The 26,380-nt window shown below is 46.1% G+C and overlaps 3 protein-coding genes across 3 annotated transcripts; all 3 read left to right on the top strand.

Moving 5' to 3' along the window:
- The first annotated feature begins 1,056 nt into the window (after nt 1–1,056).
- On the top strand, nt 1,057–2,179 carry GJA9 (gap junction protein alpha 9). Its single transcript, XM_056846443.1, has one exon. It carries the CDS (start codon nt 1,082–1,084, stop codon nt 2,177–2,179), a length of 1,098 nt encoding a protein of 365 aa, XP_056702421.1. The 5' UTR covers nt 1,057–1,081.
- A 114-nt stretch (nt 2,180–2,293) lies between these two features.
- On the top strand, nt 2,294–3,347 carry MYCBP (MYC binding protein). Its single transcript, XM_056847273.1, has 5 exons — nt 2,294–2,388; nt 2,478–2,550; nt 2,649–2,697; nt 2,831–2,963; nt 3,286–3,347. The coding sequence occupies exons 1-5, from the start codon at nt 2,374–2,376 to the stop codon at nt 3,328–3,330; spliced, it is 315 nt and encodes a 104-aa protein (XP_056703251.1). The 5' UTR covers nt 2,294–2,373; the 3' UTR covers nt 3,331–3,347.
- A 4,766-nt stretch (nt 3,348–8,113) lies between these two features.
- On the top strand, nt 8,114–19,532 carry RRAGC (Ras related GTP binding C). The gene is made up of 7 exons (XM_056846288.1): nt 8,114–8,429; nt 8,989–9,192; nt 9,883–10,082; nt 14,428–14,542; nt 16,371–16,513; nt 17,803–17,951; nt 19,027–19,532. The coding sequence occupies exons 1-7, from the start codon at nt 8,157–8,159 to the stop codon at nt 19,176–19,178; spliced, it is 1,236 nt and encodes a 411-aa protein (XP_056702266.1). The 5' UTR covers nt 8,114–8,156; the 3' UTR covers nt 19,179–19,532.
- The last annotated feature ends 6,848 nt before the right edge of the window (nt 19,533–26,380 follow it).

The raw sequence follows: 26,380 nt of genomic DNA, 5'->3' as shown, positions 1-26,380 counted from the left end.
GGAAAATACTTTTAAAACTTTGTTTGACTGCTAGAAGTGCCAACTCCCAGCTCTTGACAGCATGTAGTTAACACCTATGCCCACAGTCAGGAGCCTGGGTGTGACCCTTGATGCCTCCTTATCAATGGAGACTCAGGTCACAGCTGTGGCCCATCTCCGCCGGGCCTGGCAGTTGGTGCCTTACCTCTCTCACCCAGATTGGCTATGGTGATCCATGCGATGGTCACCTCTAGGCTACATTACTGCAACTCACTCTACGTGGGGCTGCCCTTGAGACTGATCTGGAAGCTCCAGCTAGTGCAAAATGTCCCGGCGAGGCTCATTACCGGGACCCTGCTGTGGGTGCATATTATACCAGTGCTATATAATCTGCATTGGCTCCAGCTGGAGTATTGGATCAGGTTCAAGGTGCTGGTGCTGACCTTTAAAGCCTTATCCAGTCTGGGGCATTCATATCTGCAGGACCACCTCTCCTGGTATGTTCCCCAAAGAGCATTAAGATCTTCGAATACAAATTTGCTGGTGGTCCCTGGCCCAAAGAGTGTCCGGCTGGCCTCTACCAGAGCCAGGGCTTTCTCTGCCCTGGCCCATCTGGTGGAATAGCCTCAAGTGAGACCGGGGCCCTGCGGGACTTTAGGGATTTCTGCAGGGCCTGCAAGACAGAGCTATTCCACCAGGCCTATGGTTGAGGCCAGATACAGTTGGTTCCCATCAATGCTGGCCTCCCTACCCTGCTCATCCCCCTACCCCGGAATCATATTTGTGGAAGATGTGGAATGCAGCAGGTTTTTGCTGTGGTCTTGGATGTTAGGTTAGTATTTGTACAGGTTGGTTTTTAATTCTGGTTTTAACTTGGTTTTATCTTATAACTTAAATTATGCGAGTTGCCTTGAGCCCAGTCTTGGCTGGGGAGGGCGGATTATAAATGTGATAAATAGTGTATCAGGCTGCTAGTCAGCAAAGTTATTCTGAGCTAGTCACATTTTCTCCTTCCTGTGCCATGTATAAGTCTACTTAGCCACATAACCATTTTTTCTGTTCTCTCCCCCCACCCCAACCTGGCTAGAATGGCAAAGTAGCCATGGGAGACTGGAGTTTTCTGGGAGGAATTTTAGAAGAAGTCCACATGCACTCCACTACCATTGGCAAGGTCTGGCTAACCATCCTCTTCATATTCCGGATGCTCGTTCTTGGCGTGGCAGCTGAAGATGTCTGGAATGACGAGCAGACCGAATTCATCTGCAACACGCAGCAACCCGGATGCAGAAATGTGTGTTATGACCATGCCTTCCCCATCTCTCTGATAAGATACTGGGTTTTGCAAATCATCTTTGTGTCCTCGCCTTCCTTGGCCTACATGGGCCACGCCTTATACAGTCTAAGAATGTTAGAGAAAGAACGGCAAAAGAAAAAAGCACAGATGAGGGCTGAACTTGAGGCAGCCGAATTTGAAATGACCGAAGACCGTAAAAAACTTGAGAGGGAAATTCGGCAACTGGAGCAACGAAAGCTCAACAGGGCACCCCTCCGGGGCTCACTGCTCTACACTTATGTGATCCACATTTTTATTCGATCTGTCCTTGAAACTGGATTTATGATTGGCCAGTATCTTTTGTACGGATTTCAACTCGATCCTCTCTACAAGTGTCACAGAGCCCCTTGCCCAAACGCCGTCGACTGCTTCGTCTCCAGGCCGACGGAAAAGACCGTCTTCCTTGTTTTTATGCAATCCATAGCCACCGTTTCCTTGTGTCTGAACCTCCTGGAGCTCGTCCACCTGGTTCTCAAGAGAGCTCGCAAGGGCAGCTGCGGGCAGCACCGAAGGAGAGACGGCCTCGAGATGCAGCCATGTGCCGCGGCGCCACCCCTGCCTTCCGCCCCCAGCGGGTTCAGCTGGCTCCTGGACAACCAAACCGGGCCGGCGGCGCTTTGCCATGCAGAGGCCCGCCAAGGGCCTGGATCGCCCCAAGGGGGGCTGCCGCCCCACAACAGCAGCAGCTCCAACAACAACGAGGCGGCCCTGCAGGGCGCCAAGGCCTCCGTCCCTGACACGCCCCTTCTCGTGCCGAAGGGCGGCGGCCTGCCGAGCCCGGCCGCCCTCCCTGCAGTGCAGGGCAAGGCGAGCCACGCCGCAACGGCGGCCAGCGGCAGGCGCGCCGCCCCGGACCTCTGCGTCTGAGGGGCGGCCGCGCGAGGGCTGACGGGAACCGCCCTGCCAATCTCCCTCTGCGCAGGTGCGAAGCGCGCGCGCCAGCCCCGCCCCCCGGTCTCCGTGGCGACGGGGGAACGCCGCGTCGCCTTCAAGAAAGCCCCAGGGGGCGCGGGGTTCTTTCCGGCGCAGGCGCAGTCGAGGCCGCCGAGAAGGAAGCGGCGATGGCGAACAGCAAGGTGCGCTGCCCGAATCCGGGCCCGTCCTGGGCTGGGACGGGGAAAGCGCGCGCCGGCCGGGCCCCTTCACCCCTCTTCTCTCCCCGCAGGCCGCCGACTCCAAGCGGGAGCAGTTCCGGCGCTACTTGGAAAAGTCCGGGGTGATGGACTCGCTCACCAAAGGTAGGCGAGGCGGGCGCTGCCCGGGTGGGACGGGGGGCGGAGCAAAAGCGGCCCGGCCTGCCCGCCCGCCGACTCACCCCCCGCCCCTTGCTTCCTAGTCTTGGTCGCCCTGTACGAAGAGCCCGAGAAGCCCAACTGCGCCCTCGAGTATCCTTTGCTTGCCTTCCTGCGTCTCCCCCCCCTCCTCGCCCCCTTTCCCTCCGCACGGGAGCGAGCGGCGCCGCCGTGAGCGCGCCCCGCCTTCTCGCGGTCGGCGAGCCCCCTTAACTTTTACCGCCAGCTTCCTGAAGCACCACTTGGGGGCGGCTGCTGCGCCGGAGAACCCCGAAGTGGAGGCCCTGCGGCTGGAAGTGGCCGAGGCGAAAGAGAAGTACGAAGCGGTGCTGGAAGAGAACAAGCGGCTTAAGGCGAAGGTACCCTGCCCCCCCCCAAAAAAGCTTTCCTTGGAGGTTTTTAAGCAGAGGCTAGATGGCCATCTGTCAGCAATGCTGATTCTATGACCTTGGGCAGATCATGAGAGGGAGGGCATCTTGGCCATCTTCTGGGCATGGAGCAGGGTGTTTGTGTGTGTGTGGTGGGGAGGTAGTTGTAAAATTCCTGCATTGTGCAGGGGGTTGGACTAGATGACCCTGGTGGTCCCTTCCAACTCTATGATTCTGAAGAAAAGTATTTTGAGCAGGGGGAAGGGGTGTTGCTCACTTTTGTAAGGTGACTTCTTTTCTTTCCTCTTCGCAGCTAATGCAGTATGAACCACCTCAGGAAGAGAAGCGGGGAGAATAAGGTTCTTTGCATGCTACTTCAATAAAACTCTTAGAAGCACACACATCTAGTATTGCTGTTGTAGTTTTAACCATTCTATTCAGTGGTGAACCAATGTGTAAAGCTGGAGAAGGAGAATATGATAAAGCACTTAATTAATGAACGAGTCTCCTACTGAGGAGCATTTAGGAAAACCCGGACTGTTAGTTGTCAGATAATACTACGATCATCCTCTATCTCCCACATGACTAAAATAACTTCAGCATTGTCTTATTTATTATATTTCCATTCCATTTTTAGCTCAAATTGGCTCCCAGAGCAGCACACACAAATACAAAAAAGTGTGAGTGCTTTCGTTACAATTCACAATCCTTGCTGGTGCAGCATTATTCATTCATTTTTAGTCTGCATTTCTCACATGCAAAAAGAAGCCTGGTTTCAACATTTCACAGTAGGGAAATTTTTCAAGGATTGTAGTGCTTGAACTTGATTCTCACCAACAGGGAAGAAGAAGAGTTGGTTTTTATATGCCGACTTTCTCTACCACTTAAGGCAGAATCAAACCAGCTTACAATTCCCTTCCCTTCCCCTCAACAGACACCCTGTGAGTAGGTGAGGCTGAGAGCTGTAATAGAGCTGTGACTTGCCCAAGGTCACCCAGCTGGCTTCGTGTGTAGGAGTGGGGAAACAAATCCAGTTCACCAGATTAGCCTCCATCACTGATGTGGAGGAGTGGGGAATCAAACCCGGTTCTCCAGATCAGACTCCACCATTTCGGTTGCCCTAGAAGGTTGGACCAGAACCAACGGGTTGAAATTAAATCACAAGAGTTTTCAACTAAGCATTAGGAAGAACTTTCTGACAGCGATTCCTCAGTGGAACAGGCTTCCTCAGGAAGTGGTGGGCTGTCCTGTGGAGGTTTTTATGCAGAGGTTAGATGGCCATCTGTCAGTGATGCTGATTCTGTGAACTTAGGCAGATTGTGAGAGGGAGGACAGGAAGGGTTGTGTCAGTGTTTGTAGTGGTTAAGAGCGGTGGTTTGGAATGGTGGAGTCTGATCTGGAGAACCGGGTTTGATTCCCCACTCCACATGAGCAGCGGAGGCTAATCTGGTGAACTGGATTTGTTTCCCCACTCCTACACACGAAGCCAGCTGGGTGACCTTGGGCTAGTCACAGCTCTCTTAGAGCAGGGGTGGGGAACCTTTTTCCTGCCAAGGGCCATTCGCACATTTATAACATCTTTCGGGGGCCATACCAGGTTTAGATCTCCCATGGGGGAGGAGAGGCTAGGGTTGCCAGGTCTCCAGCCACCACCTGGAGGTTGGCAACCTCAGGGGAGGCCACCCAGAGAAGGCCTGCAGGGCGCTCCCCCTCCCCCCTCCCAGGTGGGAGGGCAGCCAGTGGTGGGCCCCAGAAAACGAGGCGCCAGGGGGGCGCAGCCCACAGTTGGTTGGCAAGGGAGGAAGGAAAACAGAGAAAGAGGAGGAGGGAGGGAGAAAGAGAGGGAAAGGGAGAAAGAAATGGAGAGAGGGGGAGAAAGAAAGAAAAGGACGGAGGGAAAGAAAAAAAAGGACGGAGGGAGACAAAGAAAGAGACAGAAAAAGAGGGAGGAAGAGAGGGAGAGAAAGGAGAAAGAGTGACAGAAAAAGAGGAAGAGAGAAAAGCCTCCACCCCCCCCCACACACACACACCCGCGCATGCCGGCCTGCGCGACCGGGCCCCAGCCTCCCCACCTCCCCCGCCCCCACACACACACACACGGCGGCGCACGGAGCACCAAGCAACCGGGCCCCAGTCTCCGTGCACTCCCCCCCCCGAGCTCCACGGCAGGGTTCCCGCGGCAGGGAGCTCCCGAGGGCCACAAAAAATGTCCTCGGGGGCCGCATACGGCCCCCGGGCCTGAGGTTCCCCACCCCTGTCTTAGAGCTCTCAGCCCCACCTACCTCACAGGGTGTCTGTTGTGGGGAGGGGAAGGTGATTGTAAGCCAGTTTGAGTCTCCCTTAAGTGGTAGAGAAAGTCAGCATATAAAAACCAACTCTTCTTCTTACATGCCTAGGATAGTGCTGATCACTACTTTGGGGTCAGGAAGCAATTTTCTTCTAGACCAGATTGGCCAGGGTTCCTGAAGGATTTTTTTGGCCATCTTCTGGGCATGTAGTAGGGGTCACTGGGGTTGTGGAGGGAGATAGTTGTGAATTTCCTGCATTGTGCAGAGGGCTGGACTAAATTAGGGGGGCTTAAACTTTTTCTACCCGCAACCCCTTTTCGCCCAAGAAATTTCTACGTAACCCCCGGAATATAGGTATATAACATAGGTATACAAATCAAACATTTACTGATAATAAATCATAAAGAAGTTTATTTTAAAATTATTTTTCCCATGACCCCCACATATGGGGTCGCGACCCATAGTTTAGGATGACCCTGCAGATCCTTTCCAACTCATTGATTCTGTGCTTCTTGGTGAGATACCTTTCCTAGTGTCCAGGAAGCTTTTTCTATATGGCAATAAACTCCCTGGAATGAAATCCTTTCACAGTGTCTGTGCCTTTAAGTGTAGCAAACAAAAGCCTCTGAAGAGCAGTTACTATGTGAAGCAAACAGTACATTGGCAAATCTCCATTTGGGCCACTGGTTGCATGTAATGGGGAGGGGGAGATTTTAGCATGCAATAATACGTCTGAATATTAACTTTTTGCATAAATAGCAAATTGCTGCCTTAGTTGTTAATGGTAGTAAATATAACACTTGAAGAGTTGACAATGTAAGTAAGTTGAGAAGTAATAATCATTCCTGATAGACAGAACCATCAAGTTTACTACCAGTAGGGTAATGAACCCAGGTCATGAAAAGCAGAGTAGAGGCTGATGCATATTGGGGGCATCCCTCAGATAGTAGAAAATTACTTTGTAAACTAAAGGTACTAAGCATGCTATTGGAGCCATGAAATAGAGAGGATAGCTTAGCATCCTTAAAGGAAAAAAAGAGGGTAAGGATAATTGGTCTGTTTGAACTCATAACAGCTTACAGAAACCAGCAGGGTACAGAACTTTCCCTTTGACTTATTTCCCTGCTTTCTTCCCCAGCTTGTTCCTTTAGTTACTGAAGTTCATGGCTGAGTGTCAAGGACAAGGAAGGAATTTCTATATTTGTGCAAGAGTCCCTGATCAACTGCCTTCTGTGAAAAGCCTGGTGAGGACTGAGCTTGCTCATTTCCCTCCTTATGCAGAGGCAGTTGGATGGGGCAGGGGAAGGTAGGGGCTTAAAAAATCCAGTTTGTAGTGCAATCCTAAACAGTGACATCCTTTTAAGGCTATTATAATCAGTGGACTTAGAAGGGTGTAACTCTGTTTAGAATTTCAGTGTTAGGGTCCAAAAGAAGATATATGAGTAAACTGATATGCAAGGGACAGACATGTTCAGGAAGCTTGGATGTTTAAAAGCAAACTATAACCAGAGATCTAAACTGCACAGATTTTAAAAGGCACAACCAACTACTAAAAGCACATGGACACTGGTGTTCAAGCTGCAATTTACAGCACTACCAATCCAAAAAAATTGAGCAAATTGTTGGAGTTCCTACTTCAGTGTTTACTAACTCTAAGCACAATGCAGGGGTGTGTGTGAGGGTGTGAGGGGGGGTGGCGGGTGTGGGGGATGGGGGTGAGGGTGAGAGAAACAAACTTGACCTAGATCAGCTGATATTAGCCACAGGTAGGTCTTTCCAAGCAAAAGTGCCAGAGTTAATTTCATTGGAGGTGTCTTGGACTGAACCTAGGATTGTCTGCATGAAAAGCAGGTGTTCTGCCAGTGAGTTTTGGACTAGACAACAAAATAATAGTACTAACAGTTCTTCAAGCATGAAAGGAAAGCTGCGCTAGCTGGGTGGTAGAAAAGGGTGCAGAAAACGGTGTCGAGATATTGACACTATTGTTTTGGGGGCATGCCCTTTATGCCATGGTTCTTCATACAGAAGAACAAACCATAGGCACTTCCAATAGTCAAGCCTCACATTTGTAACACCAAGATCTATTTCAACTCTTTCTCCAAGGAAGCACATTTGAAAACAGCAATGAGCGCTGCATGTGGGATGCTGCCGAAACCAACTCTCACAAGCACCTCTCCTTAGCTACAGCAGGGCCTGGCCAGCCCTCTGAAATTTGCCAATGAAACAATGGTGTCCCGCAGCTTCCAGCAGGCAGTAAAAGGCTGTCGGGGGAGTGAAGCAAAAGTAAGCACTTCATACAGTGCGTGCACGGAGGGGGGTGGGGACGGTCAAGAAGGAAGACAATTGGCAACCATGGTCAGTAGCAAGCGTTGGTCCGCAGAACAATTTTTAAAAAATCTAACTTCTGGAGTAACTCAGTTTCCTTCAGGACCAACATAAGAAAGGCCCTGCTGGATCAGACAAAGGTCCATCGAGTCCAGCAGTCTGTTCACACAGTAGCCAACCAGGGGCCTCTAGGAAGCCCACAAGCAAGACAACTGCAGCACCATCCTGCCTGTTTTCCACAGCACCTAATATAATAGGCATGCTCCCCTGACATTGGAGAGAATAGGGATGCATCATAACTAGTGTCCATTTTTACTAATGGTTATCAACACACAAACTTTCGATTGTTCCTCGGGCTCATTACAAAAAACGGGGGTGGGGGTGGCAGAGAGAAAAAGCGGACCCACTCCGGGGGGCTAAGGGCTCCTTGACGACGGCAGGCTCCGTTGCTAGGGCGCCGCCAGCCTCTTCCGCGAGGCTGTTCTTCCTCTTCCGGTCACGAGACGCCGGCCCAATCAGCGCGCGCGGTCTAGGCAGGTGGGCGCCGGGGCTGGGTCGGGCTGGGCTGGGCATGGCGGCGCTGCAGTTCGGGGCGGCGAGCGGGGCTGAGGAGCCGGTCTTGCCCGGCGGCAGCTTCGGCGCGGCGGACTCGTTCCCCAAGGATTTCGGCTACGGCGCCGAGGACGACGACGACGAGGATGACGACGAGGCGGCCGAGCTGGGCGGCGCCGGCGGGCCCGGCGGGGGCGGCGGCTGCGGGCTGGGCCCGGGCGGGGACGCTTCCAAGCAGCCTCGCATCTTGCTCATGGGGCTGCGGCGCAGTGGGAAGTCGTCCATCCAGAAGGTAGGCCAAGAGCCGGGGAGGGGGAGGGCTGCCCTGTGCCCAGAGCCCAGAGTGGCAGCGGGCCCTTCTTCCTCTTTATCGGTCTGGTGAGCTGAAGCGTGGAAGCGCTTGGCTGGTTGGCGCACCATCGTCAGCTGTAGTCCCCCCCAGTGTGCACAGGATAGAGTCAGGCGCCACCTTGTTTCTTCTTACCCCCATGCTCATGCCAGCAGGGCAAAGCCAAACGCCACTGTTTCCTTTCTTGCCTTAGACATGGGGTGACGGCGGGCATTACCCTGCCTTTGGTCTTCCACCCCCAGCCAAGCTGAAGCTGGGGCAGTAAGGGGAAGTCTGGTGCTGTCCTCTTTGCTGGCTGCGTTATGCTCAGGTCAGCAGGGCAAAGCTGGCTCCAGTTGGCCTTTGTGCCCATTCAGTTCCTTGCCTGCCCTCCTGAGGGGGGGAGGGCTCTCTGGGACAGGTGAGCCTCCAAGGCAGCTGGACTTTGCTCAGGAAACAAAATAGCCAACCTGCCCCTGGATAGCAAGCTAATTGTGTTTGCTGTGCTCTATTTTGCCCACAGGTGGTATTTCACAAAATGTCTCCTAATGAAACCTTGTTTTTGGAGAGTACTAACAAGATCTATAAAGATGACATTTCGAACAGCTCCTTTGTGAACTTCCAAATATGGGATTTTCCTGGGCAAATGGATTTTTTTGACCCGACATTTGATTATGAGATGATCTTCAGAGGAACTGGAGCCCTTATCTATGTTATCGACGCTCAGGTCATTATGAACGACAGAGTTTATATCAAGAATCTGTTGGGTTTTGCAAAGATTAGGGTGGGCTGTGGGTAGCACTAATTCAGCAGTCTTTATACTGGGCTTTTTCATGGCAATCTACAGATGTTAAAGTTGAGCACAAATATTTGTAGGCATCTTTTTTTTAGAAAAGCAAACCATTACCCTTATGCTCAATGTGGATTACAGCTACTTTAAATATTATAGTACAGCTAGTGATTGGAAAAATGTTGGATTTGTTGGAGCTGCCATATCAAATCCCATAGAAATTCATTTGGTAGGGACAGCAAGACCAGGGTATTGTACATTATGTGTAACCATAACTAAAACTAAACCAACTCATAACCAAGGTTTTAGATCCTAATTTGATGGACTGTAACCATAATTTGTAGGGAACCCCATGTTTGTACTATCACACTAACCATACTTAACAATATGTCACTTTTTGTGAGATGTCTGAACCTAGCCTTTGTGTAACTTTTAATAGGCATTTAAGTGAGGTCTGGGAGAAAAATATTTGGCTCTAAATTGTTTATGGGGTTCCTTTATTTGTATGATCTCTGCTGTTTATTCCTGTCATGCTAATTATAGGTCATAATGATATTTTCCGCATAATGGTATATGCATTTTTAGTCATGCAAAGGCAGTAAGTTTCATATTAAATCTTGTTAACAGGATGACTATATGGAAGCTTTAACTAGGCTCCACATTACTGTCTCAAAAGCCTACAAAATCAATCCAGACATGAACTTTGAGGTTTTTATTCATAAAGTAGATGGCTTGTCAGACGACCATAAAATAGAAACGCAAAGAGATATTCACCAGAGAGCTAATGATGACCTTGGTGATGCTGGGTTAGAAAAGCTTCATCTTAGGTAAGTGGTGCTATTTTGTTTATTGCAATACATTGCATGTGGCTTCTTTCTGACTTGCTGCTTCTGCTTGGTTTGAGACCAGAAGCTGAGGAAGCTACGTTTTCTAAGGTTTGTTAATTGTAAATATTGTCGAAGGCTTTCACGGTCAGAGTTCATTGGTTCTTGTAGGTTATCCGGGCTGTGTAACCGTGGTCTTGGAATTTTCTTTCCTGACGTTTCGCCAGCAACTGTGGCAGGCATCTTCAGAGTAGTAACACTGAAGGACAGTGTCTCTCAGTGTCAAGGGTGTAGGAAGAGTAATATATAGTCAGAAAGGGGTTGGGTTTGAGCTGAGTATTGTCCTGCAAAAGTATTGTCCTGTAAGTATCAAGATAATGTGCTAATGAGGGTATGGTATGTTAATATGGAACCATTGTATCCTGAAGTGATCTGTTAATTTGTGTAATCCAAAACTAATCTGTATGGCTATTGTTGAATGTTGTCTTTGTCTGGAGGTTTTTCAGGGCAGGAAGCCAAGCCTTATTCATTCTTAAACTCTCCTCTTTTCTGTTAAAGTTGTGCTGATGTTTATGAATTTCAATGGCTTCTCTGTGCAATCTGACAAAATAGTTGGTAGAATTGTCCAGTCTTTCAGTGTCTTGGAATAAGACCCTGTGTCCTGTTTGTGTCAGTCCATGTTCAGCCACTGCTGATTTCTCAGGTTGGCCAAGTCTGCAGTATCTTTCATGTTCTTTTATCCTTGTTTGTATGCTGCGTTTTGTGGTCCCGATGTAAACTTCTCCACAGCTGCAAGGTATACGATATACTCCTGCAGAGGTGAGGGGGTCTCTTTTGTCTTTTGCTGATCGTAGCATTTGTTGTATTTTCTTGGTGGGTTTAAACACTGTTTGTAGGTTATGTTTTTTCAAAAGTTTCTCCATCCTATCAGTGACTCCTTTAATAAGGAAATTGAGGGTAAACTCCCATTTCTTGATACCCTTGTCATCCGTAAATCAAACCTTCAGTTAGGTCACAAGGTCTACCGGAAACCAACTCACACAGATCGCTACTTACACAAAAACTCCAACCACCACCCCCGACAGAAAAGAGGAATAATCAAAACATTAATGGACCGTGCAAGACGGATCTGTGAACCACAGTTTCTCAAGGAAGAAACTAACCATCTAAATCACGCTCTGCTAGCAAACGGCTACTCCAAGAATGAAATCAGAAGGGCCATTGAACCAAACAAAAATCAGAAAACTCAAGAAAAACAGTCTCCCATAGGAAAGGTATTCTTGCCATTTATTAAAGGAGTCACTGATAGGATGGAGAAACTTTTGAAAAAACATAACCTACAAACAGTGTTTAAACCCACCAAGAAAATACAACAAATGCTACGATCAGCAAAAGACAAAAGAGACCCCCTCACCTCTGCAGGAGTATATCGTATACCTTGCAGCTGTGGAGAAGTTTACATCGGGACCACAAAACGCAGCATACAAACAAGGATAAAAGAACATGAAAGATACTGCAGACTTGGCCAACCTGAGAAATCAGCAGTGGCTGAACATGGACTGACACAAACAGGACACAGGGTCTTATTCCAAGACACTGAAAGACTGGACAATTCTACCAACTATTTTGTCAGATTGCACAGAGAAGCCATTGAAATTCATAAACATCAGCACAACTTTAACAGAAAAGAGGAGAGTTTAAGAATGAATAAGGCTTGGCTTCCTGCCCTGAAAAACCTCCAGACAAAGACAACATTCAACAATAGCCATACAGATTAGTTTTGGATTACACAAATTAACAGATCACTTCAGGATACAATGGTTCCATATTAACATACCATACCCTCATTAGCACATTATCTTGATACTTACAGGACAATACTTTTGCAGGACAATACTCAGCTCAAACCCAACCCCTTTCTGACTATATATTACTCTTCCTACACCCTTGACACTGAGAGACACTGTCCTTCAGTGTTACTACTCTGAAGATGCCTGCCACAGTTGCTGGCGAAACGTCAGGAAAGAAAATTCCAAGACCACGGTTACACAGCCCTTTGTTAATTGTATTTGTAGTTTGCCTTTCTCACTGAGACTTAGTGGATTACACAGCGTAAGTCGATGCAGTCAATATTTTGAGACATCTAATAAGCAATGTACTAGGAACAGGATTACAGAAATCTGAACAAGCATAGACTATGAGGCATGATACAGAATGTGGATTAAAAAGCAGAAAATTGTATTACGTCAGTAGAAAATAATGCAGCGACTGCAGGGTAATACATACAGTGAACAAATAATAAATCCTATACCTAGTGGCATAGTCCACAGGCCCTTTCGCTTTATAAAAGCGCCTTTCGTGAACCATTCTAACAAGAGTGTCATTCAATCTATAAATTAATAAAACTATGGTGGTAGTCAGTGAATGGCTGCTAGACATGATGACTGAAGGGAACCTCCACATCCAGAAGTGTTGAATCTCAACACCAGTGCCAGGAGGCAATATCAGATGGAGACCTTGGCTTCAATGCCCTGTTTGTTGGCCCTTCTGGACAGCTGATTGGCCGCTGTGTAAAACTGTTCATCTGCATCAGTTCTGTGCCTAGAAGCTGGTATTAATCAGCTAGTGATATTTGCTTAGTAAAATTTCTATTATTTTTGCACCTTTCCCACTCTCACTCCTCTCTTGATTTGGTGACTGCTTCAGTGATGCTTGGAGCCAGCTTGTGGACTCTAAGGTTGTCTAATTAGGCTTCTCAGTCCCAAGGTTGATTGAGCTAGAGCCTAACAGAGTGTCTAACTTGGTTAGAAAACAGCTTGAATTAATTGATTGGAAGGATAGCATATCAAATGCCCAATAAATCTGTTCCTGGTTGTATTTGAGTTTTATATGTTTAGTACTTTTTGTTGTTAATAAGTATTTATATTCCCTCATACCCCTTCGAATCTTCATCTTTTTGGCCTGTTTTAATGCACTGCTAATCACAGGTTTATATGTTTGGTTTTCCACACAGACAAGCGTGGGTCTCAGGTGCCTGAGCCCATGGTACAAGCTCTGTTTTCATGCAAACTCTGTCAGTTTAAGAGCTTCTTTGATCCCTTTTCTTTCAATATTTCCCAGCTGTCTGGATGATGACCGTATGCTTAATCCTCTGTCTGGAAATGAAAACTACTCTAACTGTTGCTAAATATATCTCGGTAGCGCTGAAAAATAAGCCTGATGACTGGCTTTGGAGTCTTTATGGATTTTCATGTTTCTTAAAAAAAATGTTGTGTTTTTCCTTCTATTTGTAAACACTGGGTCTCTTGTTCTTGTGAATTTTAACCTAACCTTTCCTATATTGGCTAAAAAGTAATGTGCTAGATAGACTTTTGACTGAATTGAATATACTAAACATAACATGGTACTCATTGGATTGATCAGCTGTCTCTTCTGTTCTAATATACTTTTATATAGATTATAGTTGATTAATTGCCTGTGTCAATACAATTACCAAATGTTTAAAGCTGCTGGTAATTAGTAGAATAGCATTTTATTTGCACTGCTTTTGGCCAGAGCCAAGTAGCCCCTTTGGAGATGGTTGGGAGGCTTGTTCAGCTGAGCTCCAGTAAGCACACTGAGAAGGGGTGCTGGACAACTCCCTCTGCAGTGCCACAGGCTGGGTTCAAGTGGGGAAACAGCGCTGGCTTCCCACACTGCTGCCTACAGTTCTAGGTTCAGATTGACTTGCTAGTGGCCTTTGCAGCCCTCCAGTATAACAAAAGTCCCCGAGGTCCTCCCGGAGAGTGACCAACCCCAATCTTCATCCCAGTTTATTAGAAAACATTGTTTGGTCTATTCAGCCCTTGACCCATTGTAATATTTCTTTCGGTGTTCAAGAACAGATCAGAAGTTTTATTTGTTTTAATTGTTTAATACTGCATACACTAAAGAAGTGTGGGTCACATGGTAACACACATATAGAAGAATAAGATTAAAAATATGAGTTATTTCCATATCACAGCTGGGAAGGCAGGGAGGCTGAGACAGGACTTGCCTAAGGCCAGTCAGTGTGTCAGTGGCAGAGGTGAAATTTGAATGGAGGAGCTCCCAGATCCCATCTTGTTTCCTTAGCCACGACAATAAGGAAGTGACCGCTTTAATCCTTCTCATGGACTCTGGAACCATTTTCACAGTTTTAGAGTAACTGTGTGGATTTTTCGCTTTAAATACTTCACTAAAGTTTCTAATTGGTCAGTGCATCCTTTTTTCTTTAGTAATTCCTGCAGCTCTGCTTTCGGTTTTGACCAAAGCAGCAAGTACAAGTTGGAACTATTTGAACAGTTAATTGCAGTATTCTCTTTTGTAGCTTCTATTTGACTAGCATCTACGACCATTCAATATTTGAAGCCTTCAGTAAGGTGGTGCAGAAGCTTATACCCCAGTTGCCAACTCTGGAAAACCTGCTAAATATCTTTATATCGGTAAGCAGTGGTTTATTAAATGTTGCTATAAAACTGAAATTGTACTGCAAATAGGAACACAAGCATTCAGTGAAGATGGCAACAATTGCCATCGATGACATATGATTAATCAGTCAACATCCTGATGACGAAAACTAAATAGCTGATATATTTTTGGTTAGAATCTCAAGTGTCTGCTTCAGAGGGTTTTACACTTATTTTTGACTAGCTACAAAGTCTGAAAAATGTAACAGCCAGATGCGGAGGAAATAGTTCTCTTTATCTCCTCACTTCAGGACTCTTTAAAAATAGAGTGGCAAGTGGCAGCTACCATTTCCTGAACTCTTATGAGAGTCCTTCTCACAAGAGGTCAGACACCATTGCTACTTCAAATGGAGATTTTTTGTCCCACCCTTCCTTCAGGATTCTTTGGGTGACATGCTCTGTGCCCCACTCCCTTTAACCTCACAACATCCCGGTAGGGTGCAGGCTGTTGCCCAGTGGTAGAGTACATATTTTGGATACAGAAGGTCCCTGGTATCTTCGGTTCAGAGATCACAGTTAGCTTGATTGGAGAGAGAACATTCTCTGTCTGAGACCCTGGTATTTCTGCCCACCAGAATAATCCATATTGTATTGAGATGGGCAGAAGTTGTAATTTGGTGTAAGGCAGTTTCATATGTTAATATGAGATATGGCAGTCCAAGTGTGTGATTGGACAAGTGAACTAAGCAATAATCCATAAAAGCAATTGCCAGGAGAAAGGAAAACGTGTGTGTGTGTGGGGAAACCAGATATGGAAAGAATGGAAAAGTGGGGGGAAATTGAAATATATGCAATACTTACCAAGCCTAAATATGTTGTACAACTGTAACACAAAATGTATCACTTATAGTTAGTGTATAAAATTGTACTTTAGGGCATTATAATTAAATTTAAAACTATAAATACCATTGTTTTCTTCAAGCAGAATTGCAAAAGCATCGAGTAATAGAGAAAAGGAAAGAGCTTTAAATTGCCACACTCCATGCTACTTTAGCATATACTTTAACTTTTACAATTTGAGAGAGAGAGAAATATAATGTTGAAAATAAAAAGTATAAGTCTGGTGAAGTAAGGAAAAGATTGCATTACTTGGACATAAACAGTCTCATACAGTCATAATACAGCTAAGCAGCTTGTTTGGATATCAGGTTAAACTTTATAATGTTGAAAACAGTGAATAGTATTACCATACATATTACAGCTTATTGTGGACAGAATTAATCACATATAAACAATGGCTTGGATCTATGGCAATGTTTCCGTGGCCGAAGTATTTCTGCCTTCAGAGACCTTGTCCTCCCCGTCCCCCCAGTGCAGTTCAAAATGCCCTCCAAGAGCAGCATATCTGCGGGCATTTTGGCCTGTAGTGGGAGCGTGGAGGTGACAAAGTCATAGAAATGCTCTTGGGGATCCAAGACTATAAATATATGCTAAATATATAAATATAACCCACTAATTCAAAAAGAGAAAATATTTAATAGGAATCTTCTGCATATTATTCAAATGTCTAATTTTTCCATTGGAAAAACATTGAAAAATAGTTGGGGGGGGGAGGACCCTCCCCATTCATGTTTTTTCCTGGGCTCTCATCTCATCTATACATGCCCAGTGCAAGGAGGATGTGAATCTGCCCTCTTTAGGGCAGTGGCGGAAAGACACTCTCTGCACCTACCTTGTTCTTTCAGTGAGTGAAACTATAACCCCATTTCTATCATCTTTGCTACTTTGAATGTTACTGTCAAGCTGTTTTATGTTTGAGATCTGAATGTTCACAGTACTGAATCTGGGTGTCCTTTCTTTGAAGAATTCAGGGATTGAGAAAGCTTTCCTCTTTGATGTCGTCAGCAAGATTTATATAGCAACTGACAGTTCCCCCGTTGACATGCAGTCGTATGAGCTCTGCTGCGACATGATTGATGTGGTCATTGATGTCTCTTGTATATATGGGTAAGTGACGACACCACATTTTCAAAACCACTTAAGGGTAGTCCAGAAACACTTATGGAAGAGTCTTTGCTCTCCTGCACTGCCAGAAATTGTAGCTCCATCATCACTTCAGGGGTTGGGATAACAGGTGATGTGAACTTTTTTGCTTGGTTTAATGAATCCTGGGCCTCTGGTCCAGATGCTGACAAGTTGGATTTCCTAGGTGAGCTGTTGTAATGAAAACTCAGCTTCTCTTACTGTAGCATAAGGGACTGGGTTCAGATAGCTCATAAATGAGTGAGAACCACAGAAAACTTGGCTGCAGCAGAACCACTCAGGCTTCACCTGTGGGGAAGTCACTGACCAGCCTTGATGGCAAGAGAGGAGCTTAATGCAAACTACATCTTGCCTGTTCGCATTGCTGTCTTTTTCAGAGCATCCTCAAGGTGGGCAGTGCATATTTTAGTCACTGAAAACTGATGACTGGGTTGGGTGCTGGAATATCAAGATTCCAGTAGCACCTTAAAAACCAACAAGATTTCTAAGGTATAAGCTTTTGGGAGTCAGAGTTCCCTTCATCAGATATCTGTCAGGAGCTTTGCCGCTCAAAAACTTATACCCTGGAAATCTTGTTGGCCTTTAAGGTGCTTCTGGACTCGGATCTTGCTCTTCTACTGCAGACCAACAAGGCTACCCACCTGAAACCGTCTTTGGGGTGTTGTCTTGCAATTGGATGGAAAATAGGTTCACCTTAAGGATGATGGTAATTTCATGTCTTTTTCGTGTGTGTGTTTCTGTTGTAACAATTTGCAGTCAGCAATTTTTTTTTCTGTTTAAAATATTTTATGGCTTGGGGTGGCGGTGGGATTCTGTTCTGCACATTAGATAGTGTGGCTTGTCCATAATCTTTTGTTTATATTCCTTTGATAAGGCCTTTATGGTCCTGCTGTTTACTGCCATGTTTGTCTAAAAGTAGATGCCAAAGACACTATCCACGTAATACTTTTATTAGGACTAATCCAATGACACACGACAGTGCGCAAGCTTTCGCATTCCCCAGAAGTCTTCATTTGACTTTATAGTCATAAAATTATCTTTCCTATCAAAATGTAACTCATACGTTGTTATAGTAATTTGAATTGAATTGCTTCTTCAGACTTTGCTCAGTTAACTGGCAATCCCTTGACCCATGAAGTGACTTTCACTCTTTATTGTGGTCAGACTGATCAATCTACAAAAAATGTTGCGACCAAATCCTAGAGTTGAACATATGTGAATAGCTTCTTCTCCCCCCCCCCCAACCGCTTTAGGCTAAAGGAGGACGGGAGTGGAAGTGCTTACGACAAGGAGTCTATGGCAATTATCAAACTAAATAACACGACCGTTCTGTATTTGAAAGAAGTAACAAAGTTTCTGGCCTTGGTGTGCATCCTCAGAGAAGAAAGCTTTGAACGCAAAGGTGAGGAAAGAGATTTCTGTGTTACTTGGTTCAGTTGCACTTGCAGGTTGTGTGTGTGTGGGGTTTCCTCAGGTCACTGCTTCCTCCATCTCTTTATGAAGAATGGATCGAACTATACTCTTCATTTTTTAACCAGTGTCTCTGTTAATTGTACTGGAAACCAGTGTTTCTGAGTCATAGTATAAGCCTGAGCAGGCTCATATTTCTACAACACAGTTTTCAGAGTGAGAAGAAGAAAAAAAAACAGGGCAGATGAATGAACTGCAGCAAGTCAAAGTAAGGCAGTTCTTAAGAAGAAATTCTTTATCAAGGTGCTCCAGAAAATGTTATACCCAGCACATTTCAAGTACCTTTTCATTCTTCATCAGAAGTATAACATTTCAAGAAAGCTGATGATGAGCAGTGGTGTGAACACTCCAAAATGCCTTCTGATTCACTCTTGGCTTGGCTCAGTGTGTTTTGGAAGTTTTTAAGGACTCTCATGATCTAAACGTGGCAAAGAATTCACAGTCCTGTCTCAGCACTTCCAAACCATTCTGGTTAGCTTGCCTACATACAAAACAGGCCCTTGCTGCTCTACAGATCCTATCTGCGTTGGCTTTATTAAAGCAGCCCCATTTCAAATGTAAGCCCAGTTGTATCTTGAGAATTTCACAGGAATGTTGAATTGCAGCATGTGGTGGAATTTAATGTATTCCTTTTCATCCTTTGGCTGTCCTGTTAAGGTTTGACTTTTGCTGCTGTAAACTATTTGTGGCTGCCTCAGATTGTCAGCCTGAGCTGCAGGAAAAATGAGGTTGTTTTGTTACTGTGTGGTATTTCCAAGGCATCCCTGAGCCTGATGAGGTTAACTGTACATGTTACAAGAAGCTTAGCTGTCTTTGGAATCTCTGACAAGTCATTCAGTTCTGGGGCTTGTAACTGCTGCTGTCCAAAATTACTTTCTGTCCCTTTGATCATCCAGATATAATTATAGGGAATTGCCTAGTAAATCAAGAGCTGAGTCAGGATTCAAAAGAATTGTGCTCTTCTTCTCTTCACTGAAATCTGTGGTTGTTCCTTTTCTTCCCCGTAGGTTTAATAGACTACAATTTCCACTGCTTCCGCAAGGCCATCCACGAGGTCTTCGAAGTGGGCGTTTCCTCCCATCGCTTCTGCAACCATCAAGCAAACATGCCCAGTCTAAAAGCAGTGACTCATAACGGCACCCCTAGAAACGCAGTCTAGGGGATACCAAACCTTGGACGGCCAAGTGCTTGCCTACCCCTGGAGTGTGTCTATAGGGGGTGAGTGGCAAAGAGGGACTGGCTGCGTACATTCCTGTGTGCGTTCTGGAAGAGAAGAGAAAACTTGCCTTACAGAGCTGGGTGTGGCACAAGCAGAAGGCTGCTAAGCCCTTGGGACCGAGAGTGGCTGCTTCTGTCTTCATGTGGTGGCTCTTGGGAGTAAAAAAGTCTCCTTCACCTGGACCATCTCCCTTGATAAGCATGGAATATTCCAGAGCTGAGCTGAATTGACACGTGCTCAGGATTCTTATATGTTTAAGCCTAAGTAGTGTTAGATCATTTGCCCTTTCAAAAAAAGTTTGGGACTTTATTACAGAAGTTCAGAAGCTGAAACATTACAGCTCATGGCTTAGTGTTTAGCACAGTCTGAAACATTCCACGTGGTTCTTTTTTGTTTAATCATATTTTTGCTGTAACATCTTAAAAATTATTCCTCATTCTGTGAGCTTGAAATTGCCATCCCAAGTTGCTCCAGCCCCCTCCTCGGTTTAAGTCCAGCAAAACCCATAGAGCGATGGTGCTGAGAAGCCTGGACCTGTTATAATTTGCTCTTTGAGAATATGATAAAGACAAGAATTGGTCATCTTAATTCTGTTGCTTGGAACGGGGTTAGAATGTTTGTCTTGGATTCTCAAGCTTGGTGACGAGCTGGTGAATGTTGCTGGCAACAGTTCCTGTTCCTGCTTCTTTACTAAAACAACTTGCATTTTGCTCAGTCATGATTTGACTTCTCTGGAGTTTCAGTACTTGTTCCATTTTAGCTTTCGAAGGCACAAATTGTACAAATTCAAGGGTTAAGTTCTGGTACATGGTTCTGGCCAAGCATAGACCGGCCTGGCCTTAGGTTCTGGTGCATGACTTTGCCACGGTTGGTCACCAGACAAGAAAGGTTCTTTGCCTTCGTGGTTAGCAAGTCCCAAAACGTTCCCTTGATTCCTTGGTGCCAGTTTTCCTAGGATGAAAACTTGCATCTGAGTACATGATCTGTCTTTGTGTCCTTGATTTGTAAAAAGTTGTTGGTCCTTTTTCCTGTGGTTCATAATGTTTCTCTGTTCCAAAGTCTCAGGACAGATGTCTGTGTGAAAATGGTGAAGATGGTGCTGTCTGGGGTTTGAGGACCTAATTCAGAAGAGAAGGCTTTCATGTGACTTACCCTCCCACTGGGATGCATCAACAGAGTGCATTTCTTCCAGTTGGTCCCTTCTGAATGTTCACCAGTTTCTGTTCCTGACCAGGGGCTGGGGGTTCTGAGCTTCGTTATTCCCGGGGATGGTTTAAGTTGCAGAGGCTGCTAATTGTCTTGCAACAGCTGCTGTTTCTGACTTCCAGCTGTTCCTGTCATTCAGGCATTCAATGCCAAAACCGTGTGACAGTTGGTCATGTTCAATTTAACAGTACTGTGTGCCATTTTTATTTATTTTTAGAGCATATTGAGCCTGCCTTCTTCTAAAACAGGACTGGTCTTTGGCCCAACTACACATTTTAAAAACTGTGCTCTTTGTTGGAAGTACAATGTGTGACTTTCTTTTGATTGTTCTAATCCTCAGATCTGCAGCATGGCATGTACGTAGAGTCTTTATTCAAGCAACAGCGGAAATAGGGCAGTATATGATCAAGAGAAAGGGGAGGTTACTTGGCTCCCTGAGCAATGAAGCCCACTTAAGAATTGCCTTGCTGTGTTAGACCCTGGGCCATCTAATCCAGTGGTGTTCAAACCATGGATCTGCTTATATACAGCTGCCTTTTTTGCCACTTTTGGTAGGCTTCTCTAATGCTCATGTGTAGAGAGTGAGGTCAGTCAATGATGGTAGAATTCCTTTTCAGCACGGGCAGATTCAGACATTCTGGCTCTTATTTCCATCACATGACTTTGATGTCACGTGACTAGCTGCTGCATGCTCAGTGGATGGCACGCAGCTGCCTGTGGATTAAATTTCTGTCCCAGATATGGAAATATTGGAGATCTGTGGTTTAGTCTACCATTCTGGGAAGCCTGAAGCTGAGAAGTATTCCTTGTCATTTGTTCCCGGCATCTGGTATTTGAAGGTCTATATGGAAGTTCCATTTAGTTAACAAGTAATCTTTCCCATATTTCTCTTTCTTTTCCTTGTTCTCGGCCTTATTGCTAGCATACAGACTGTGTCTCTGAATGTAACCACTTCCAGTTGTTGCTCCCCAGTATGCTTCTCCTTGTGGCATTGCTCCTCTGTCACCCTCCATGTTCTTTTCCTTCCTCAGAGCCTACAGCTACCCACCCTTACCAAAACCTGGCTTTTCTCCTCTGTCCTTGACACTGTTGTTGCCCTTTCTCTTGGTATCCTCGTCTTCTCTAACCTACCTAGCCCTGAAGGCTGCAGAGGTTCTATTTGTTGCCTTTTGCCAGTCCCTGCTCCCCCTCGCTGTTCCTTAACCTTTCAAGTTCATTTCATTGTGTGCAGTTCTCGACAACTCAGCGCTAGCGTCCTCTCTTCTCCCCACACCGCTTTGTCTTCATATCAGACCTTGATGGTTGGTTCACATTCCCACCTAAAAACACCCCTGTCTTGATAATCCCTCTGACCCAGCTGTTTATCTCCATTCATCGACCTCTACCTCCTAGATAGCATAAACGTGACGCAAGCTGCTCTTAGTAAATTCTTTCTCTTTCTGACTTCTCTGCTATGGGAGACCTTCTGCCTGACCACTACTCTTATCTGCTTCAGCATTGCACATTCTATCCATACTCTCCTCCTGCTCCTTCCATTGCCTCAGTGGTCTTCATGGAAGCCCTATCACCTCTGCTCACTCTTTAGATTCTTTAGTTTGTGCCTGCAACTCATCCCTGCCCTTTAACGCTAGACTCAGTTCTCCAACAAATCATTTTTCCACCTGGCTCATTTCCTATTTTTGTTCATGATCTCAATCAGCTAAAAACTGGTTTGTGTGTGTTAAGTGCTGTTAAGTCACTTTTGACTCATGGCGGCCCAATGAACACTATAAATCCATCCTCCTCATCTCCATCTCCATAGCTAACAGAGCTACAGCTTCTTGATCCCCTTCAAATCTAGGTAAGAATCCTCAGCGCCTATTTCCCATCTTTAAGGCCTACTCCACCACCTCCTGCCTCTTCACTCTCGACACAAAAGCTTGCCTCCTTCAGTGATTAAAATGGACAGGGTCTGCTCTGATCTCTACGTTTCTCACCCTCTTTCTCCTTTGGCACCTTTTCTACTTCCTAATCACTTTCCCTATCTCACTCAATCAGCCATGATGTTGACCTCATCCAACCCCCCACCCACGTGCCCTTGTGATCCTACGTCCTTCTGACAGCGCTTTCCTCTGCCATTCTCCAGCTGCTTTGCCTGATCCGGCCCTATAACATTCAGTCATACCACTGTCCCCCCCGTTTCCCCAAAGCCATCCCTCAGACCATCCTCCCTGCCCAAATACTGCTCAGTTTCCCTCCAGATACCTAGAATATGCTGCTTACTGTCACAGTTTTCCCTCTGTTTCTTCATGAGCCCACGCAATCTGGCTTGTGCTTTTTCACTCCACACAAACTGCCCTTATCCACTTTTATTTACTTTATAGTCCACCTTTCTCACTGAGACTCAAAGTGGGATTAGACAGGGTAAGACAATTCGAAGAAATAGTATGAGACATTCCAACAATGTGCTAGGACTAGGCTTTATAAAAATTAGAAGCAGTACAAAAATGGGATCACAAAAGTAGAAAACAATGTGGGATAGACGATTCCCTTTATAGACCCCACTGCATTATACAGCTTTATTTCCTTTGTAGAAATGTCACTGTACCACAGCCTTATTCCTTTCATGTAAAATAACCTGTGAAACAATTCTGTTTCACAATTTGTGGAATGACAGAATCCAGTTTGTGGAGTGACAGAAGTATGGGGGCCTTCTTGGCTTCCTCGTGCAGGCTATTCCACAAAGTGGTTGCCATTGCAGAGAAAGCATGTGTCTGGGTAGTTGAAGAAGAAGAGTTGGTTTTTATACCCCGCCTTTCTCCACCTTTAAGGAGCCTCAAAGCTGCTTACAATCACCTTCCCTTTCCCCCAATGGACACCTTGTGAGGTAGGTGAAGGTGAGAGAGTTCAGAGAGAACTGTGACTACCCAAGGTCACCCAGCAGTCTTCATGTGAAGGAGTGGGGAAACAAACCCGGTTCACCAGATTAAAATCTGCTGCTCATATGGAGAAATGGGGAATCAAATCTGGTTCTCCCTAGATTAAGAGTCTACCACTGTTAACCACTACACTACGGTGGCTGTTGATCTTACTCATTTGCAAGATGGAACCTTCAGACGGTTTTGCTCAGATGAGCCAAGCCGTCATGATGGAGCAAAACTGTCATGATGGAACAAAGCAGGAGGGGCCATCCTGCAGATGTGAGGGTCCAAGGCCATGAAGGGCTTTGTAAATAATAACCAGTACCTGAAATTTAACCTGGTAACTAACTGATGGGTAGCCAATGGTGTGACTGCAGAGTTGACGTAACATGCATACTTTGTATGTAGCCATCAGGAGCTAGGCAAAGGTCCTCTATCCTCATCCTTTGTCACAGTTGACCACTGTCTGCCACTTAATGCCTGTCTTGCCAGTGTTTCTGACTGTCCTTGATGAACAGGAATCTAATGGCACCTTATAGACTAATGTGTTTTTTCCTTCATAAGCTTTTAACCAGAACTGAATACTTGTATGCATAAAAAGCTTATACAGGAATAAAAATTTGCTAGTCATTAAGGTGCCATAAGACACCTGTATATTTTTCTTTCTCTAATGTATCATGAGAACATAAAAGTTAACCATGCTTCATCAGACCAATTTTGCATCTAGTTCAATATCCTGTTTCAACCAGCACTCGATCAGATTGCCATGGATACAAGCTAAACCAATGATTGATAGATGGTGTGGTTGGTGAGGAATGTCTAGGTTGTTTTCACTCTTTGCTGATTGTTTAGCGTGCCATCTTTCTGTTATGTCTAAAGCAAGCCCACTCTGCTGAGAATCAAGAGCACATTACTATGGAATCTGGGGTAAAGCGCTGGAGTGAACATTGTGTACAGAGTGGAGATATGAACAGAGAAGCCTGAAGAAAGCTTGGGGCGGGGGTAATGCTAACACTCAAAAGCTGTACGCAAGTGCTCACATTTTTGTAAATAAATAAGTTAAACACGCCTGTCTGGGCCCCAAACTTTATAATGTTGGGAAAAAATATTCAACATGCAATGATTCTCCTTCTACTTTTCATGTTTAAGCAGATGCAGCTAACTGTGCTTCTTTGGCATAGGGTCTTCGCTTCCACTGGTCTGCATTCCCTCAGAAGGGACATATACAGTGGCACACGGAAGCCGATAAGAAGGGCTATCACCTGGAAGTCCCATTTGGTTGTAGTTAATACCAATAGACCTGTCTTCTATAAATCTGTTCAACGTGTCCAACTTCCACTTAAATCTATCCAAATCACTATCTCCACCTTGTGTGACAGTGAGTTCGACAAGTCAATTACCTGCTGTAAGAAGTAGCATGGCCTTATGTTTTGTCTTGAATCTACTTCCAGGCAGTTTGATAGAATTATCCTGAGTTCCACTAGGACCAGCAAGAGAAAAGTTTGTCCACTTTCTCCACACACTGCATAATTTTGTAGTCTGCTGTCACGTGAGCCTTCTGTTGCCTTTTTTCTTAAACAAAACAAAACTCTTGCCTGTGCCAAGATCCTGATGGCTGCTGTGTAAATTTTTATAAGATTGGGGTAGTTGCCATTGGCCATGAAAGTGAAAGGGAATGTAGATTCTCAGGGCAGGCAGGGAATGCTTATCGCAGTAACCCTTCTCTGGGAATCTTGACTACCAGATGCAAGGCTGGATGGACCCTTGGTGCAATCAAGTCCTCTTTACAGACGGGGCCACACTATTTCCTGCTTATTCTGAACTGAAGGTGAATAACTCAATTTCTCGAGTCAGCCCTTCACTTGTGTTCTCTTCTACTGCCTTGGGAGGAAGAGTACTACAGTACTACAGTCCAAATTATTACTGTTAAGCAAATTATTCAGGGAGAAAGAGGGGAGAACAAATGCAGCCCTGAAAAGGCTCACGTGCTAGGTCCTGCTTATGCACTACTTGTGCCCCCCCCCTTTGATGATTCTTGCACTTCTGAATCTCGTGGGTCAGTTGGAAACAAAGAAGGAGCTGTTGCAGCTCGGGTTGAGAATAAGGATTTTTAGGGCTGCCTACTGTCAGTTGGGAAATTCCTGGAAATTTGGGGGCACAGCCTGGGAAGGGACCTCAGCAGTAGGGAATGCCAGTGGCGCAGTTTTATCGCCAAAGTAGCCATTTTCTCCTGGGGCGCTATCTCTGTGGTTTGGAGATTAGTTGTAACTCTGGGAGAGCGCCAGGTCCCTCCTGGAGGTTGACCTTAGAGACTCTCCTGGGTGCCTCCAGCATGATGCCGAAGGAGGTTTGCGGCGGATGTGTTTGCAGGACCTCAGCCTTACACGACTTCCACCTGGTTTGAGGTAGGCAACAATCAGCACGTGGAAGAGTTTGTGCGGGAAGCATGAGCTCACCCCCCCCCCCACGACGGATCCAGATAACGGGCCTGCCACGTGCTATCCGGAAGTCTTATTTCTGGCGGCGCTGCCTCGTCTCCACCAATCCGCTTGCCCGCTCCCTCGAAGCCTCCACCCAGGCGGAGGGAAGAGATTCGAAGCTCCCACGGCCCCGCCCCCCGCCTGTTCCTCCACTGCCGGCAGCGAAGACCAGCCGGTCTCTATGACCCTCCTCGCGCTTCCAGGTGTCCGAGGGAGGGGCCAGGTCCCCCCCCCAGCTTCCTGGCCCTCGTGGGAGGGCAGGCCTTTCCCTCAACAATCAGAGCGCTGATTGGCCGATACACCTGCCCTCGTCCTTCCCGCTTTTAACCCTGTAACTGCTCTCCTGGCTGACGCAGAGGAGGCCAGAATAGTCTGGTCAATCATCCCGAGTGATGTCTCTGCTGTTGGTACCCAGCTAAGCAGCGTGTATGTCCCTGCCTGTATGAATCCCGCCTCAGCCAGAATTCAGCTATGCCCAGCTTCGTGGCTGGACATCCCTCTGGACCTGTGAGCTCTAGCCCTGAAGGAAACCCATAAACCAGGGGTGGGGAACGTC

Source organism: Euleptes europaea, chromosome 3, assembly GCF_029931775.1.
Source record: "Euleptes europaea isolate rEulEur1 chromosome 3, rEulEur1.hap1, whole genome shotgun sequence".
Classification (NCBI taxonomy): Eukaryota; Metazoa; Chordata; class Lepidosauria; order Squamata; family Sphaerodactylidae; genus Euleptes; species Euleptes europaea.
Note: the sequence above shows the minus strand (reverse complement) of the source record. Positions and strands in the feature narration are given on the sequence as shown.

Bases quoted from the DNA above. Each gene is read 5' to 3' on its own strand.
- RRAGC (XM_056846288.1), top strand. From the start codon at position 8,157: ATGGCGGCGCTGCAGTTCGGGGCGGCGAGCGGGGCTGAGGAGCCGGTC. The intron at 8,430-8,988 runs GTAGGCCAAGAG...TTTTGCCCACAG, and splicing joins GGAAGTCGTCCATCCAGAAG to GTGGTATTTCACAAAATGTC. The intron at 10,083-14,427 runs GTAAGTGGTGCT...TCTCTTTTGTAG, and splicing joins TTAGAAAAGCTTCATCTTAG to CTTCTATTTGACTAGCATCT.
- GJA9 (XM_056846443.1), top strand. From the start codon at position 1,082: ATGGGAGACTGGAGTTTTCTGGGAGGAATTTTAGAAGAAGTCCACATG.
- MYCBP (XM_056847273.1), top strand. The intron at 2,551-2,648 runs GTAGGCGAGGCG...CTTGCTTCCTAG, and splicing joins GATGGACTCGCTCACCAAAG to TCTTGGTCGCCCTGTACGAA. The intron at 2,964-3,285 runs GTACCCTGCCCC...TCCTCTTCGCAG, and splicing joins ACAAGCGGCTTAAGGCGAAG to CTAATGCAGTATGAACCACC.